Source organism: Scyliorhinus canicula, chromosome 16 (assembly GCF_902713615.1).
Source record: "Scyliorhinus canicula chromosome 16, sScyCan1.1, whole genome shotgun sequence".
Classification (NCBI taxonomy): Eukaryota; Metazoa; Chordata; class Chondrichthyes; order Carcharhiniformes; family Scyliorhinidae; genus Scyliorhinus; species Scyliorhinus canicula.
The window spans coordinates 98,232,520-98,252,049 of NC_052161.1; the positions used below are offsets into that span (position 1 = coordinate 98,232,520).

At 43.9% G+C, this 19,530-nt stretch overlaps 1 protein-coding gene across 2 annotated transcripts in view; it reads right to left on the reverse strand.

The window, feature by feature from the left end:
• hspg2 (heparan sulfate proteoglycan 2) overlaps window positions 1–19,530 on the reverse strand; it is a 571,937-nt gene that overhangs the window by 183,423 nt on the left and 368,984 nt on the right. For both annotated transcript variants that reach the window (XM_038821731.1, XM_038821732.1), the window contains 2 exons: window positions 18,511–18,691; window positions 4,972–5,025 (listed from right to left, as the gene is read on the reverse strand). In XM_038821731.1, coding sequence (XP_038677659.1) covers window positions 4,972–5,025; window positions 18,511–18,691 — 235 coding nt within the window. The remainder of the gene's footprint in view (window positions 1–4,971; window positions 5,026–18,510; window positions 18,692–19,530) is intronic.

Sequence of the window (19,530 nt, forward strand, 5' to 3'; positions counted from 1 at the left end):
GTTAAAGATTCTGTGCCTGACCAGAATACCACAGGCAGTCATCTATGTGAACTGCTGGATCCTAATTATTTTCTTGGTTTATTTCGGTAAAGAATGGGAACAATTTAATTTGTTTTGCGTGATTAAAATAAAGTCAATGTGAAACGATTGGAGAAACAGATTATACTCAAATTGACAGACAGAAAATAACGGACATCTGATTTTCTTTTAGCTTTTGAAGAAAAAGATAGTGATGGAGGAGGCGGCAAACTGCCCTTCTTTTTTTGTAATTTCTTCCAGTCTTCACCTGACAGAATGAGATCTGCAGTGTACAAATGGCACTCTGGCCCATATTGAGGTTTAGAAGTGGGAACATTAGGAACAGGAGGAGGCCATTCAGCCCTTTGAGCCTGTCCTATTCTTCAATGAGTTCATTGCTGCTCTGCACTTACCTGCTTTTGCTCCACGTCTCTCAATAACCTTACTGAGCAAAAGATCCATCGCTTTTGTCTTGAAAATGTAATTGCCCCCAGAATCTACTTCTATAAAGCTTACCGGAACGGAGTGCGACACATTGTCTCCCAAGCAATGCTGAATGGATTTGGAAACAGGAGCAAACACGTGCATAGTAAGATCAAGATACGGCTTTAACTTGGGAGCTGTCAAAAGTAAACATGTAGCATACACGGCTACGGGTCAAGTGCTGAAAAATAGGATTACAATAGATAGGTGTTTGATAGGTGGCGTGTGTGCTGAAGGGTCTCCTGCTGTGCTGTAAAACGCTATGACTCTTTATGTATATTTTTAAGCAAAAACATATTTTCTGAATGATGGAGGGGTTACAAGAACCAGCATAATTTTCTGACAAAAATATTACCAAGGAAGTTAATATTGGCCCTGAAATCGAAGTATCCCAATGAGCAGGTTTCCAATTAATTGAATAGTTGCTTTGGTTTGTGGGTCCTGGAACCCTCCTTAGTTGCGCTGGTTAGTTGAACCTGTCTCAGCCATTGGAAAGACAGGGTACTTCCCTCCCATTCATTCATTATAATGATGCTACATCTATTGGTGCTGGGGGTTATAAGCCAGGTATACTGTCGTGAGGGATACTGGATTATACAATCTCAATCTCTAGTTTCAATTTTATATTAAGATTTTGGAGAGGGATTTTGAAATGGGTTAACCTTTAGACTTATTGGACAGTCTACTTTTTCCCAAGTTTTGAATACATGCATTAACTTATTTTTGCTTTCAGTTAATGTGCCCGTTGTAAATTTTGAGATCAAGGCGAAGGCTATTCATGGTGGAAATGACACAGGCACCCAGTGTCAGCATTGACCATGCTGGTGGTATACCACACAGTTTAGATTTAGAATGGGGCATTCGCTACTCTGCCTCACATTATAATAATACTTCTGACTGACGTTTTCCCATTCCTCATCTTGTGGCCAATTCCATGCCCATTAGTTTCAATGTGGATTGGGCGACCAAATTAATTTCACACACAACTTATTACACACAGGAGCGTTTCATCCCATCCGACTGAACTTGCCTTAAAACTTCCCAATATCCCCTTCACTTAATTTTCTTTCCTTCAAGTTTGCTTCCCAAATTTCTTTCACCAAGATCCCTTTATCCATATCTCACTCCAGCAGCATTGGGCAGTCAATCTGCTGCATTAGCAATCCATTTCCATTCGTAGATGCTGGTTGAAGCCTGTACCACATCTGGTGATATTGTTTCTATCACTACCAAATTCTAGTATTTCCACCACTGGAGCTCATGCAATTACGCATTAAACAGGACTGATAAGGATTAAAGAAAATATACTGAAGCAGTCCAAGTCAAGTTGAATAATTCACCCCTACATATTGAACAAGTTCCAATGGACCAAGGTTTAAACAAAGAATCCGAGCCAAATTATTTAAGCCCAAATAAAGGAAAACATTAAAGACTTAACTTGACATTACTGAGGGCAAAACTCCACGTTATGGCTAAATGAGGCCCATCATTCCCTTAAACAATATTCCTTCATTACCACATCTCCTAAACAAAAGTTAGTAGAATCAGATCAGCTGTCTAAAAGTAGAATACAGCGCGGAGTCAGGTCAAGTCGGCAGGGTGTCATGACCGTGTCCTTTGAAGAACTTGGCTGTTTTCAATTCTCTTAAATTCCCGATGGAATTGGTTGATTATTTTTAATGCGGGATTTCTATTCCAGTCACTGAAACGTATCCAGATACTGTAATAATTTATTTGAACCCCCTGTTTTGACTGACAACATCTCTTTAAGGCTTGATTTTGGGGCAGAAACTTGAAATAGAATGTAAAATGCCAATAAGTAAGAGTCATCTGATAACTGAGGTAACGTTTGAGAAATTCTGTCATTTGCACTAGTCCCCTTTTTATATGATAAAAACAAGCTACTGAACAAAACCAAAACAAAATTGTGCTATTTGCAATGAACCAAAGCAGTAAATGATCACAAAGTGGTTTTAGACGAAGAACGACAATAACCTCCTAGCTGTGCCACAGTAATGGGTTGACCCTACAATGCTGATGCAAACTGACAGTCGCAACAAAGCCATTAAGCTGGTTTCGCACACTCTGTGCCAGCTTGGCAGCAGACGGGTTTGAACAATAACACTGTGCGAAGTAAGGGGAGATAATTCAGAGTTCTGGCAAAAGGGCCTGGGATTAGAGGCAGCTTTTGAATACATTATAGCAATCGCGCGAGGAGTCAGTTTTTGTTATTTATGCTGATGAATGCAATGAAAAGTGAGGGCAAACCATCAACTGTACAATGAATTAGCTCTATTCACTCAGCAAGGTTGCAAGTTCTCACCCAATTCTCCCACAGTCAGACTGTTGCCAAAAGTAATAGGCTTAGTCTCTGTCACAATTTTAACTTCACTTTAATCTACAGAGTATCCTTGCAGCCAGACATTAGACATTTTTAGGGGCTTAGCTTGATGATGATAGTGCTGGAGGGAGAAGTGGAGCAATGAGTGGAGCAATGAGTGGAGGGATGCATGAAAAGAGTCACTGAGCTCAAATGGACACAGATTTAGAATAGCTATGGGACCCAGTGCAGAAGAAAAATATCCGTGAATATTGCACTTTCCCGAATATAAGCCTCACTGTTTGACAAAAACATTGGGTAAACCAAAATATATTCTAATTTCGAAGTCACAAAAAAAATCACGTGCGTTTTCCCATTGTTAGCGACATAGGAACTGGAGTTAGTCATTTTGCCCCTTATGCTTGTTTCACCATTTAATTAGATCATTACTGATTTGTACCTCAGCCCCATGCTTTCATAACCCTTACAGAACACAAATCTTTCATTCAGATTTGTACCTTTCATCTCATCCCCCTCCCCAGCCTCAACAACATTTGGGAGAGAAAGTTCCGGATTCCCACCACCCTTTGTGTGAAGAAGTGCTTTGTGACATCATCCCTGAATGACATTATTCTAACTATAAGGTTTTTGTGCCTCCTTCATTGGGACTCCCCATCAAGAAAGTAGCTTCCCTCAATCTGCCCATTTGACTTTACATTTAGGTAACCCCATAATCATCTCTATTCAAGAGTCTATGCAACGTCTTTTCATTACTTAACCCTTTTAATCTTGGCTTGATCCTGGTGAATCTGCCCCGCACCCCCACAAAGTCAACATATCCTTTCAAACGTGTGGTGCCAAGAATCGAACACAGCACCCCAGGTGTGGTCTAACCAAAGCTTTATACAACTGTTGCATAACTTCCATCCCCCTATACTCCAACCCCCCCCCCCCCCCCCCCCCCCCCCCCAAATCAGGTACAGGCTCACACTGCATTTTTATATTGCTGATGAAGCTCTGATTTCACTTTGGGTTTCATCACATCAAATCTGGCATTGGTCCCGCCGCGAGTCAATGGACTTTTGACTGAACTGCCGAATCTCCTGAGACAGCTCCCGCCACAGCGGAGGCCGGAAACACCTGGCCAAAGTCTCCTCCTCGGGAAAATGTGCTTTAACCCGGGCTGTCACATATATAACCTTCCAGCTGAAACTATTCGCAATGGCTTGAGAGACAGCATGACACTCGCCGTGGACAAATGTAGCCTCGCTAGCTTCACAATGCAAAAGCAAATACCAGAAAAGAATATAATGTTAAAAAAATTGCCATCCATTGACAATAAAGCAGGTTGACAAATTACATCTGCACAAAAATGTCATTGCATGCTGACCTAACGGGTGGTCTGATGTCAAAGCAAATGGATGATTCAGTCAAGGTTCATGCGGGAGTGGGGAGAACATGCCAGAAATAGGTCACATGAAAATTGTCCAGTCTTCAGTTTGCATGCACTCTTTAAACATCATTCTACAAGGACACAGCGCGTGGGAATTAACCATACCCAGTCAAACATCTCAATTGCACCCGGGATCAAGGCCTAATGTTGGTGTACACACTCCATTGAAAATGCAGGGGTGACTGGGCATGGAGGTGATATTTTTTTTTTGTAGCGTTTCTTTAGAAATGCATGTTCTTTATCGCTTCACCTTGAATAGAACCGGCAAGAAACCTCTTCCAAAAGACATGGGAAAATGATGCCCCAGAACATCGCTCATCTGAGAAAAAAGGGTCATGCCTACTAGGAATAGATGGACACATTCACAGAAGATATGGTAGCACATAGAAATTGGAGAGACGACTGGAAAAAGGACAAGAATAAAGTAGAAAGGACTTGGGGGGGGGGGGGGGGGGGGGGGTGTTTAAACAACATATTTTAATCTGGGAGGGGCGGGTAATAAGAATTCCCAGCGGCACCAAATGGCATTCAATGGACTTGCGTCGCCCGTTGCAGATTCTGCTTGGCTCATGAAGAATGTACACCAACATTCTGATAACTTTTGGACAAGAATATTGGAGATAGATACGCACGTGTGAGAGAGAAGGGGAGAAAAAAGGATTCCAGAAAGATTTAATTTCATACCATGCCAACTTACATTGTCTGGATCCTGCTAGTGTTTCAAATGCCTGAAAATGGACCTGTGGCGCAGCTGTGGAGTTAATATGTCAGATTAAACATCGAGTGAATAAGTATCCATTACATGAAGTGAGGAAAAATCATAACCCTTTCTTTTCCTGACAGTGGAAGGCCCGTTCGTCAAACATAAGAAGGAACACTGTGCACAGCTTGATTCAGACTTGGCTGTCCATGCAGCGATCCCATTGAAAGTGTCGTCAGACTGAGCCGCTATGTCCCAAACCCTGTTCTCGGAACAGAATCCCAATAAGGTGTCACAATATAAAAAAAACGAGCACGTTCAGTTAAATTGCAATTGCCCAGGGTTAAAATACATCGATTAGTCAATACAATTAAGGGAAGCTGGACTGAATGAAGGTGCAATGTACTGAAACTTACGTTTCAGGACTTCATTTCACTGTACCACAAGTAAGTAAGTGTACCACAGTCATGTTTACTTTCAAGAAATGTTGACATTCTTAATACTTTCAATTCAGTTTGTGCTACTGATAGAAAGTCTTGGAGGAGATAACAGAGAAAGGAAGGGGTGGGATTTGAAAACAAGGGATTTGAAAACAAGGATGAGAATTTTAAAATCAAGAAATTGACTAACCAGGTGCCAGAAAGTGATCGCAGTTTGTTTGGGGAACAGGACCGGGTGCCAATAAGGGTGCAAGGAGATCAAAAACTCTGCTGACCAAGTTCACAAAGGGTCAAATGTGGAAGAACAGCCAGCAGTGCATTGGAAAAGGCAAGTCGAGGTATAACAAAGGCAAGAATGAGGGCTCAGCAGCAGATGAGTTGCGGTAGGGGTAGAGTTGGGGCATGTTACAGAGGGAGAGCCATTTTTTGTGATTGTGTCGATAGGCAATGCAAAGCTGGTCTCAGGGTCAATGCGACACCAACATTGCAAAAGGTGTGGCTCAGTCTCACGTCACTGGGGAGAGGGAAGATATTTGTAGCTATGGAATGGAATTTGGAGTGGGGATTGAAGCAATAGCTTTGCCCTTCATAATACTTAAATGGGAATAATAAATGGGATATGTTTAACATCACAACAGTGGTTAGCACTGCTGCCTCAGAACTCCAGGAACCCGGGTTCAATTCCGGCCTCGTGTGACTGTCTGTGCGGAGTTTGCACGTTCTCCCCATGTCTGCGTGGGTTTCTTCCGGGTGCTCCGATTTCCTCCCACAGTCCAAAGATGTGCAGGTTAGGTGGATTGGCCATACTAAATTGCCCCTTAGTGTCCAAAGGTTAGGTGGGGTTACTGGGTTACGGGGATAGGGTGGAGGCGTGGGCTTAAGTAGGGTGCTCTTTCAAAGGGCCTGTGGGGACTCAATGAGCTGAGTGGCCTCTTTCTGCACTTAAGGGATTCTATGAAATCTACTTTGTTCAGTAAAGAGTGTAAGGATTTTACCATGAAGAAGTGCCACTTCACCAACTGAGACTTTTTGTCATATTAAATGCTTTCACTATACACGTTCACCAAGACGGACTCCACTACACCTCCCGAACAAAATCAGATAGGAGTTGAAAGAAAATTGTAGCTACTTAACGAATAATGGCAAACTAGTTAGGGAGCCTGTACTCCAGCTGCAACTTTGTATAACCAGCAACTTTACAATTAAATGTAAACATTTCATTGTGGAGAGGAGCACACCCTCAGATTTCAGTGACAGCATCAGCAGCATTCTGTAATATTCCCCCTGCAGTTTGTGGATCCAATGACATTTCTAAAGTGGGGAATAAATCACAAAATGAATGGTCCCACAAATGCCAGGGTGCAGCCGGTAAGGAACGTGCCGGAACACAGAGCGACTGAAGGTGCACAGAACACCTGATGTCACAGCGCAAAGGAGGTGCAATGAGCCGGAGAGGTGGAAATTGAGAGCAAGCGAACAGAACAAGACCAGGGGAACCGGAGTCAAAGAGCAGGCACGGGAGCTGTGGAAGATTGGATCCAAAGATGGTTAGAACTGGACATCAACTCTTACAGAAAGAGGATCCGATTGCAACAAACAATGTGAAGCCGAGGAAACCAAAACAAACAAATGATTGTCTTATAACAGAATCCCAGGTGAAAAAAATTATTCCAAGAGCAATTGGTGAAAAACAAATTTGCAAAAGGACTCAGATGAAATACCTGTGAAGTAGAAACAGTTGTTACTTCACCAAAACCTCGGAACAACCTGCATGATCGTGTGGGCAGTATGGTAGCACGTGGACCAGCACGGTAGCACAGTTGCTTCATAGCTCCAGGGTCCCAGGTTTGATTCCCGGCTTGGACCACTGTCTGTGTGCAGTCTGCACGTTCTCCCCATGTCTGCGTGGGTTTCCTCCAGGTGCTCCGGTTTCCTTCCACAGTCTAAAGATGTGCGAGTTAGGTGGATTGGACATGCTAAATTGTCTTGTGTGTCCAGGAAGGTTGATTTGGGTTACTGGGTTACGGGGATTGGGTGTGGGCATGGATAGAGTGCTCTTAACAAGGGCCGGTGCAGACTTGATGGGCCGAAGGCCTCCTTCTGCACTGTAAAATCTATGATTCTATGATCAGTCAATTTTACCTTGAAGAAGCATTAGGCTCCTGTTTTAGGAAAAGCCATTCTGCCAGCGAGTACAATCTGATCTTATCCCGGTTCTCCAACCAACTTACCTGACCGAATGAGGCAAATTTCCAAGAAATTCTCCCTAAACTACAATATTGGCTGCGATTTAGCGGCAGTGCCAGCCATGAATGAAAATCCCATAATGGCTGCTAAAGGGGGCTATTTTAGCACAGTGGGCTAAATAGCTGGCGTGTAACGCAGAACAAGACCAGCAGCGCGGGTTCAATTCCCGTACCGGCCTCCCCGAACAGGCAACTAGGGGCTTTTCGCAGTAACTTCATTGAAGCCTACTTGTGACAATAAGCGATTATTATTATTATTATTAAATCGCTGCTGAATCTTACGAGAGGCCAAAAGCGGGCTCTGCGCCGGTGAGAATCCAGAGCGTGAACTTGCCCGCCGACGACACGATCAGGTTTATGTCCTGATTAGCATATTTTATCATAAATCCAAATAGGATTAGCAGGCTTTGTGCCGCCCTCAGTGTACATTCCCACCCACCCAGCGTGATGTCACACCGACACAACTATTACTGGTTTTCAAAAATGAAAACTAGTCGTGGTGGCCATGCTGGGGCGCATAGAGAGGTGGTGCGGGACGTGGCCGGTGCAGTGTCCTGGCACCCAATTCGGCAGTGACAGTGTGGCACTGTGAGGGTTCCCCTTGTATGTGTGGGGGTGGGGCGATGCTTGTAAGCAGGGGGATGCCTGTGAAGAGGGGGGGGCCATGCCAGTGTTGAGGAGGAAACCCCAAAGCCCAGGGGGTCGTGGTGGTGGTGGTGGTCGTGGCGGTGGTCGCGGTGGCGGTGGTGCCATTGCCAACTGTTGCTAAAACTCATCTGGTTTACTAATGTCCTTTAGGGAAGGAAATCTGTCGTCCTTACCTGGTCTAGCCTACAGACCCACAGCAATGTGGTTGACTCTTAAATGCCCTCAGGGATGGGCAATAAATGCTGGTCCAGCCAGCGACGCCAACATCCCATGAACAAATAAAAGAATTGTTGTGGGTTTGAAGAGTGAACCTTGACCTGTTGTCGGTTTTCTTTATGAAGCTGAGTTTGAACAACTACCGCTTCTCGTATCATAAGATGGGCCGCAATGGGAAAGACACGCCTGGACCTTGCTTACAATGCGACTAGAGATTTGCATGTCAGTTTTAAAACCCATGGATATTCAAGGTTAAATTTTCCAGTTCCAATTTTGATCTGGATTTAAATGTCACACCTAACTCTATTTGCACTCCAATTTCAGTGCAGTGGAAATCCCTGTGTTGTATTGCTAAAGCTCTTGTGTAAATGCACTCCAGATTATGGCCACCATTTTAAAGTAGTCACAATAAGTTCCGGTTAAGAGTGTGGAAAGATAACCTAACTATTTCACTTAAACAGTGTACCTCCCATCCTGCTGCTCATAGCAAGTCAGATGGGTGGCACAGTGGTTATCACAGTTGCTTCACATCTCCGGGGTCCCAGGTTCGATTCCCGGCTTGAGTCACTGTCTGAGCGGAGTCTACATGTCTGCATGGGTTTCCTACGGGTGCTCCGGTTTCCTCCCACAAGGCCCGAAAGACGTGCTGTTAGGTGAATTGGATATTCTGAATTCTTCATCCGTATATCTGAACAGGCGCTGAAATGTGGTGACTAGGGGTTTTCCACAGCAACTTCATTGCAGTGTTAATGTATACCTTTTTGTGAGAAGAAAGATTATTATTATTATAAAGAGCGCGTAGGCCCAAACGTCATTTAATTGTGGTTTGGCCAGGAAATCTTGAAAAGTGGAGTCTGCATGTCAACCTCAATCTGTAGCCCTGTGGTATTTTTAAGGCTGCTTCCCCCTTGAATCGGAGCGTCAGAGCTTAGGGTGACGACGTGATTTTGAAGTCATTGGTCTCCTGGTCTGGATTATTGCCAGAAAATCCGCACACGTGTCAACCAACTACAAATACAATTTGTTCAAATTAGCTATCCTTCCACGACACATCTGAACCATGAGGAGAAAGAAACCACAATGCATGCGCCAATATTATATCAGCAGACCATCCTTCTTGTTGCCCACTTAATCATAGGACAAGCTGTCAACAGTTAAGGGTCTTATAAATGTGTGGTGTACAACTCAAATATTATTTATACTAAGCATAAAGAAGAATTGGACTTTGGCCATAGAAGGTATAAATGACCTTAAAGAGACAGGACAAATTCACAAAATGAGTATCATAATTGCTCCCACATTATCTACTCTTACAGTTCAGTACGCAAACTGGGATAGAACACAACCACCTGTTGCTAGTAATAATGGAGAAAGAAACTGCAGTAAATGTTTTGAAGCTGGTAGCAATAAGTCAACAAGGGTTCAGCTGGAATCTTTTGCCCAATATATCACCTACTAAAAGATATCCCAAACCTGGAAATCAATGTCAAAATAACTACACAGAAAAGCAACTCCTACAATCGCATGGAACATAAACACCAACATGGGCCGTTGCGCCGAATGGCCTGTTTATATGCTGTAAATACTGTGCAGTTCCACATAAGTGCTGGTGAAATAAAATTCAATTAAATCACTATAATCTATACAACATAATTTAACAGAGAAGCAGCGAGTTAAACAAGCCTTTTTTTTATCTTGTGCTGGCTACAGACCAGAACGTGGCTGAAGATTAGGGGCGCGCAGAAGTACAAAACTAGAACAGGCCCCTAAGGCATGAGGCATGTAGGACGACATTTAACACGTCTCGTGTATGGTACCAAAATTTCAAAGGAGCAAGGTCTGAATGGTAAGTCTGCCCCTCACCTGAAACTTAAATGTTATTATTGAGAAATTGAGGAGTTCATAACATTTTGCAGTGTTTATGTAAGCCCTCTTGTAACACTAATAAAGATTATTATTATTATCGTTGAAGGCATGAGATTCTCATGATCTTTTCTTTGCCAAATGCTCCCTGTCCCATCCTGGATCATTCTTGCGGATGCAGTGCTGCTCCTGAGCGTTTGTGAATGGGCAGATCATCATGCCGCCCAGCCCTAGGTTAATTTATTGAATTACAGATGAGATCTCTTCTAATGTTGCCTCTGTGGCCCTTGAAATTAAGAGCAATGGTCTGAACAAGTCTGATTTCAGTCAAGAAAATAAATCACTGAAAGGGAAACACTGATACCTTTACATCAAAATGCACAACATTGAAAATGCGATGCTGATCAACAGAGTTGAGTGAATGTATGCAAAAGAAGGTACAAAGCAATGATGCATAAATAGCAGGGTTTGAGGGCTTTTGATTACAAAAAAAAGGCTAGGCAGACACATGCATGTTAGTATATGCAAAAGCTTTACTTCTGTACAAAATACAATAAAACAGATTTACATGGTTTTTATTTTTGACTTGATTCACCCTCTATAGTGGTGGCAGGAGAAAGGGAGGTAATTGTGGATAATTAGTTCGCATTGTATCATTTAAGCACCAGTAACAGCTGTGATAAAAAGCACCATCTGATCAAGAACTTTGCGAATGCAAGCAGAAAATTCTGGTCAGGAAACAGAAAAAGGGATTTAAATGGCTCACAGAGCAAGCCACTTAGTCATGGCAAAAATTGTATAAATTGTTTTAATAGCACGATCATAAATGTCATGTTTCCCCAGGATCCGGCTATTCGCCAAAGTCGCTTGTAAAACCATCAAGGACTCAGGTTGTCCGCGGCTATCTTTGCCATTACTACAAGAACTGCTCCATGAAACACGTCTCCTGAATACTGGCAGCGTAGAAGTCCCTGTCAACTGCTCTTCAATATACCTCAGCAGCTGAGGTTCTACTTCGGGATTCTGCACATAACTCAAGTGTAGAACTTGATGGCAGCAACAAGGCTTCTCGCTGTCAGCCTGACTGGTAAGAAGTGTACAGTCAGCATTAGAAAAAAATACCTGCTTTCTGTGCAGAGAGCAACAGGGCAACATTAACCTATGCACACGTAGTGAGCCTTGGTGCAGCTGACGGGAATCAGCTGGTCTATCCTGTTGTGAAGTAAATTTGCTCAGGCAAATTCTCTATTTGTTTAAACTGGTATTAGGCGAAAGACTTTCATCACTGGATGCTGATAATAAGGGCTGCCCATTCCAATCTATTATTCTCTCCGAGGTACCCCACTATTTTTCCAGCACTCGGTCAACTGCCCCACAAATCCTTCATTAAGCCGGGAGAGCGGAGTTGGGGTTTGTAGCATGACACTCTGTCAATGTTTCTTCTTCGTCAAATTAGCCAAGGTGTACTTGTAACAGTGAAAAGAAGCACTACTGGCATGTCTGAGCGGAGGTAAATGTTGCAGAATCATTCCTTTTTAAAATAATTTTAGAATATTCAATTATTTTTTTTCCAATTAAGGGGCAATTCAGCGTGGCCAATCCACCTACCCTGCACACCTTTGGGTTGTGGGAGCGAAACCCACGCAAACACGGGGAGAATGTGCAAACTCCACATGGACAGTGACCCAGAGCATCAAACCTGGGACCTCGGCGCCGTGAGGCAGCAAGGCTAACCCACTGCGCCACCGTGCTGCCATGCAGAATAATTCCTAATGATCTGGTCAACCACGACCAATGCTGATTACCGGAGTTCCAGCCCTCTTGGGGTTTAGCAGCATTTGGCTGATTTTGAGCCAGTTTTACAACGCTGTTGGATTAAACTGACAATACTGGTAACATTTTTTTATGATTCCATTGAAGGATTTATTGCATATTAAAAAAGAAAAATCACCATGTTGCCATTTAAACTTGCCAGCTTAGAAACTCATGGCAGTTCCCAAACCCAGACTAAAAGGCTCAGATGCCATTGCTGATCTTGGAGCACAACTAGACGGTCTGAATTGTGCGGCCAGTCTGGTTTTACTGCTATGCACCTGGCCATTAGTACCAGAGTCAACTTCTCTTCATCAATCATGCCATGTCTTCTGACGTTTTGCACATTTTCCCAGTGAGATCTGTGTGAAATCAGCAGCTGCACTCCCAGTGCCTCACAGCCATTAAATGAGACATATCAGGACCAGCATCCGGCACCGGTTAGGTGACGAATGATTTGGGAATAGAGCAGAGCTATACTGAAGAATTTCAGCAATCATCTGAAAAAGCACCTCACTTTGAAATTTCCAGCCCCCTTACTGGTCAGCTTCGCTCTCCTTGCTGCCCTGCACCAAACGACTGGTGGGGGTCCGGGGATATGGCAGGGGCGTGGGACTGGGTCGGGTTGGTGCAGACATGATGGGCCGAATGGCCTCCTCTGCACCGTCGGGACTCTATGGAGAATTTGAATCATCCCATCCCTTTTCTCATTAATCTCCCTAAGTAACTGAACACTGAAGTTTGGCAGTTGTGTAAGCATTGTCATTGACTGGAAAAAGTGGAACCTATGTTATAACTGGCCCCGCTACACACTTTGTAAAAACAAAAATCTTCACTGTGCTTGTCTTTGTACAGAAAGCAGGCCAACTCATCATTCATCTCAGTGCAGACACCAGTTTGTACATTTGTAGCTCAAAGTTGCTCTGTTCAAGGGCTCAAACAAACAGCTGATTAAATAATACATTTCAGGACCATCCCTGCTCCTTATAAAATGGGCTTTACAGTGCACAGCAAGTGAAAGTGGAGTTCTCACCCAATCTTACCTAAACGCACGGCCTGCCTTTATTTAATGCCAATAACTCGAATTAGCAAAGTCCGAGAAAATAAAGTTTTCTGAACTCGCTACAGTTGCTGGTTTCGATTACACGGTGGGAAAACAAATCTTGATCAATCTCCTCGGTTTCTCGGTGTGTTACAATTCTTGCAAATAATGAGCTCATTCAGAGTTTGCCTGGGAATTCTTGCGACTGTGGCAAATTGGTGCTTTTGTGCAGTTTACGGTAGGATTCAATCAATTCGAGACTGAGTTTGTCTCTGCTGAATTGACGTGTGGGAACAGAAAGATCAGCATAAAACAACATCCATGGATTATAAAACTACACGGTGCGGGAAGTGGCCATTTGTGCCAGCATACCGAAAGAGCCACGCCATTAGTTACCTCCCCCCCCCCCCCCCCCCCCCCCCCCCTCGGCTCTTTCCCCCGTGGCCTTACCAATTATGGGACAATGTATCTGCCATTGCTGATGTGATAAGAGCCAGAAGGTGGGAAGCAAGGGACACTATCATGTCGCTATTCACACCCAGAGCTTCTGCAAGACCTGCCTTTCAGCCAATGAAAGCCCTTTCTAAAGACAGCTCATCCAAAACAGATGGAAGGATCAGGAAGGCTGAGGGAGAAGGTTGAATGGCAAACTGCCAAATAAAAATAAATAGCAAAATAAAAAAGGTAATGCAAGAGAGGAAGTTGCACATATAGAGCAGTTTTATCATCTTAGGACAGCCTCGAGTGTTTCACTGTCAACAGTACAGCAAGATAGGGGAGAGGAACTGGATGACAGAGAATGTACAAGAAAAATATTTCCTTATTTTCCAGTTTTTTAAAGTATAGTTGGCAGCTTATTCGGCCATAATACCTCATTCCTCTGGAACCTCTTTCCAAAACTCCTTTGCTTCAATGCTTTCAAAAGCTTCTTTAAACTCTCCCTCCGACCAGAGCTTGGCTCCCTTGTTCTAATCAGGTTTCCTTCCTTCATGGCTGTGAACTGTTTATCTTTCTTAATATAAAACCCTCTGAGAATTTCCCTGCACAAGCAGACTTATAGAGAGAAAGCTGTCATTAATTTAATACTGGGTTAATATGTTGCAGCAGTAAAAGCTGTCCCTGAAGTTTGAGTAGGTTTATTATTGTAATAGGTGCGCTTATTTCAGCATCACTGAGAGTTTGCCTGAGTTTGGCGGATGGGGAAAGTTTATGGTTACACGTAAAAGATAATAAATTTCATGATGGGACTTGGGGAACAATCCCTCTGGAAATCTTAGCTTAGAAGATTACCTCTGATTTCCTGAATTAAATGTTACTGATTTAATGCAGTGTTTTTTTTTACAGAAGTTACAGTGCAGAAGGAGGCTATTCCGCCCAACGAGCCTGCACCGGCCCTTGGAAAGAGCACCCGCCCAAGCCCACACCCCCACCCCATAACCCAGGAACCCCACCCAACCTGTTTTTTGGACAATAAGGGTAATTTATCTTAGCCAATCCACCTAACCTGCACAACGTAGGACTGAGGGGGGAAACCGGAGCACCCGGAGGAAACCCATGCAGAAATGAGGAGAATGTGCAGACTCCACACAGACAGTGTCCCAAGCCAGGAATCGAACCTGGGACCCTGGAGCTGTGAAGCAACTGTGCTAACCACTGTGCTACCGTGCTGCCCTCTCCTGATTAAACTCACTGCGACTGTGCTCAGCACTTAAGGCACTTCAAATTGATAAGCAAATGAGAAGGTTGTGGATTAACACTCACGATGAGGAGTTGAGTAGAATATCTAAGCTACCGGTCGAACACAGCACTGAGGGCCTCCATATTGAGACCTTGTGTGTTACCCCAGTGGTTCAAATGTACATTCCTTGCCGCTACTTAATAGAGTGCTTGTGGTTCCTTGGCTAAACGTTCCTCACTTAACGACCACCAAACACAGATGGGACTGGTGATTGCTGTGTGTGGGATCATGCAATGTGTAAAATGACTCACCCTTGCCCAAGTGACTTCATTTCAGAGTACTTCATTAATCATGCAATGTTTTGAAATGGCATCCGTCCTACCCTGTGTTTTGGCTCTCTGGCTCGTTTCACTCACTGCAATCCGTGCACACCCAGCAAATGCAATTTGATTCCCGCAAAACAGCGGTAAGTGTAACCACCTCTTCTCAAGAGGGGGTGGGTTAAATTTAGAGGGGGTGCCTAACTTTGTTTGAGCCCTATTTAATAACAGTAGCAAAATCCAAAGATTTTCCCAAAAATGGGTTACAGTTCAGAGAGTACAGGTAAACAGGCCATCAGTAACAGAACTGACCATTAAATAAAACAGATAATTACACACACAAGTTTATGTTTTCATAAAAGTACACAGTCGGAAGAAATAAATTTAACAACTTCTCAGGTCATTTTGTAGCACCAAACGTGAGAAACAAAAATCAGAAACAAGCACCTTTGGAATATGGAAACTTCACTGAAATCCTGATGGTCAACCTCTTTGCTCATGTTTTCACGCAGTTACCATCACTTTGGAACGCTTAAAACCTACGAGCCAACCCCAGCAATAGTATAAACAAGCACGGGGGGGGGGGGGGGGGGGGGGGGGGGGAATCGGAGAGATGAGGAACAATTTTGGATTGCAGTTGGAAATGAACAGGAATTACACTGCCTTCTGTTCCTTAATGCAGCCGTGTTTACAGGAGCGTGGAGTGAGAGGGTGTAACTCGTAAGAGTTGTAAATGTTAAAGTGTCAACTCAATCTGGTGAGATCGATCTTTTATCATTGCAAAAAGATCAGTGCATCTCCAACAGTATAGACTTAAAAATGAACCTGCTAATCTTTCAACAAATGCTGTATCTAAACAGATACCGTTAAGTATATATTATCGATGGGGTTGACTTCAACATGCTGTCTGTTTTGACATTTTATAACAAGTGACTCCCATACCAATTCCAATGAAAAAAATCTCATTGCTTCCAGACATGGAACTGTCAATTTTATTTGGTCATTTCAGTGTCTGGTGAATAATTTAAAACTGCTAATTAAATCTTTTGGAGGTATGGAGTGCAGTTTTTTTTTAAAGAAACATTTAATAAAAACCTATTTTGACATGGACCATTTTCCAAGTAGTTTTAAATAATGTCCATAATGGGTCATAAAATGGAAGACTCTCTTGTGAGGCAAGAGGTTGGATGTTGATTTGAGAAATGTCCAAAAGGCTCGCTGCACCACCAGAATATGACTGGTTACCTCATCACCCACGACTACCCTGGTGTCTTAACAGAGCGTCAGCAGAAATAAACCTAACACCGATGGAAAGGAACACCAAGACCAACACCACCAACACCCACTGACACAACAGAAACATTGAGGAGGGTAAGAGAGGGAACTGAGGCAACCTGCATTCATTTTACAATGTAATCACCTGGACTTCAAAATAATGCGGTGGAGGGTGGGGAAGGGTTTGAAAAGAAGAGGCTTCAAGGAGGATGGGCCGAATGGCCTAATTTCTGTGCTGTAAGATGCTGCGAGATGTCAGTATTGCTAACCTTAAGCGGACACTGCTAAAGCTACTGTGGATAGGGAAGAGGATGTGATCCAAGGAGTCCAACTTAGATACAGGGAGCACCACGAACATTTTCTGGCATTTTGCCTATGAATATTCTGAGATCTAACATTCAACTCTAAACTACCCCTGCCTCCATAGGTTGACGCTTTCACATCGCAATATCCCAACACTATGTAAACTTTTCAGCAAAAGTATCACTTTCCGACAGCTAAAGTCTGCCCCCTGGATCCAACATAACTGAAGGTGTAGGGTTTTGTAAACCAAGAAGCTTAAACCTTGTAACTGGCTTTCAAACCCTCGGAATTACAGGATAATATGGTTAAATATTTCTTGAGTTTATTCCACAACCCCTACAACAAGCGATGAATACATGAAATAAATAGTATGCAAATTATCTACAAGTTACAACGTGCGGTACAAACAACTGTTGTGTAAATAAAGGAAGTAGATTCAATCAAAAGTTGAAGTTTAAAAGCGACCTATGTTGTAATTTTCACATATGAGAGGGGCATAAAAATCATTTTAATTGCAAGGTTTTCTCTTTTCATAAGCCCTGGCCTCTAATTGTAAGAAGTATTTATTTTCTCCATGTAGACTCGATGGGCCGATTGGCCTCCTTCTGCACTGTAAATTCTATGATTATGAGCTAAAGTATCGATATTCAAGGGAACATGGCAGACCATTTTGTGCCAGTGTTCAACTGCAGTCAGACTGCAAAACAACGACTGGACATAGGAACAGCAGTAGGCCATCCAACAGCCTGGTCCCCAATCATGGCTGAACGGCTTCTTAATTCCATCCAGCAGCCTTGGTTCTAGATTAGCAATGTATTTGGTTTTAGAAAGAGATTCCACTGCTGACTGCACTAACTCCTGCTGTGCTGAATTTATGACTAACTCTACATGCCTGATACATCAACGGCTCTAGCTAGGCAGTTTTGCAGATTACCTGCAGAGATTACCTTGATATGGTTAACGGAAGTCTCCAGGTGAGAACATTATAAACAACAAATCAGTTCTTGGCCTCCAGATGCTCCTCTTATTTTCTTTTCCTTTTAGTTTACAGCTCTGGCAAAGCGTTAAGACAGACTTTACTGAAACTATCTCGAAGATAGCTACGCCCTTCGGGAACAGGCGACGACACAAGAATTTACGTCCAGCTAATGCCACCCGGAAAATACAGATCAAGGATTTCCGTGGGGACTGGCAGCCATGTTGTGCCTAACTAGTGTCATTAATGCATTATAGCTCTGAACACGGCTAAGAAAAATTAACATGGGGTGAACGAAAATAAGATAGTTACGCTAAAAGAAACTCTTCACCTTTCCCAAGAAAGTCCCTACTGCTGACTAAAATCCAATTCAATCACTGTAAGTATCAAAATGTCATTCTATTTAGTAGGGCCAGATTGTTCTAAAGAGGTCAATTTAAAAAAAAAAAGTGGGCGGGGGGTGGAATTGGGGGAAGAAAAACATATAGCCAATCAGAAAAGTCTGTATTGCAAGGCTGCAGTTGAACAATTTAAACAGGTGAAGCAAGGGATCAGCCACAGCAGAGGGGAAGCAAAAGGTGAAATAATAAAGCAGAGAAATGTCACGGCAAAGCACAGTGCTGTTTGCAGGTCAAGGGGCTCAGGGAGGCAGTTGGTGGAATGCCATGCACCATGGGAGGAGAGGATGATGAGTATTCAATGGTGCAGTTCACGAACCTGGTACGTGTAAGACAGCAGTCCCCTCATCCATGGCGAACATATTGGAGCCTGTGCAGATGTAGGCACCAGCATCCTCAGGGCGAACATTGCGGATGGTCAAGATTCCATTGAAGTCTACTGCAGTGTTTGGGAGTTTGCCTCCAAGTTTCCTGGTCCACACCAATGTGTATGCGGGGGACTGCAAGTCAAAAATACATGAAATGTCACACTACTCCTACCACCAAACATGCCTATCAAATCTATAATCAATACTCTCGTCACAAAATAGCAAGAAACTGGAACTGGTAACAATGTCCACATGTCAAACTGATAATTATTGCACTGATGCTTTCCAAATCGAGCAGTGAAAAAATAGTGTTCAGAAGAATGATGCTTGACTGCTGCTCAGTGGGTAATACTCAGGCCCAACTCCAAAGATCTTGCTCAAAATTCAGGCTGAGACTCCCAGTGCAGTACTGCAGGAGTGTGGCAATGTCAAATCTGAGGATAGGATGGAATGTCAAGGCACCGTCTGCCCTCGCCAGTGGAAGGAAACAATGTCGTGGTAGTGTTCAAAGAACCCGCAATGTGCTGGCCAACTACCTATCCTTCAGATACCACTGCTAAAAAACATTGGGCGGGATTCTCCGACCCCCAAAGGTCGGCGAGGCATGAAACGCGCCGCCTGCCCCGGAGAATGGCGGGGACCGGCGCGACTCAATGGGCCCCGGGGCTGCCCGAATTCTCCGGCCCACGATGGGCCGAAGTCCTGCTGGTTTTTTGCCGGTCCCGCCGGCGTGGATCAGACTAGGTCCCTTAGGGGCGATCTGGCCCCCCGGGGGGGGCTCCCACTGTGGTCTGGCCCGCGATCGGGGCCCACCGATCCGCAGGCGGGCCTGTGCCGTGGGGGCACTCTTTTCCTACACGTCGGCCGTGTCAGCCTCCGCGATGGCCGATGCATAGGCGAACCTCCCCTCTGCGCATGCACAGGGATGACGTCAGGAGCCGCTGACGCTCCTGCGCAGACTCTTGCCGGCC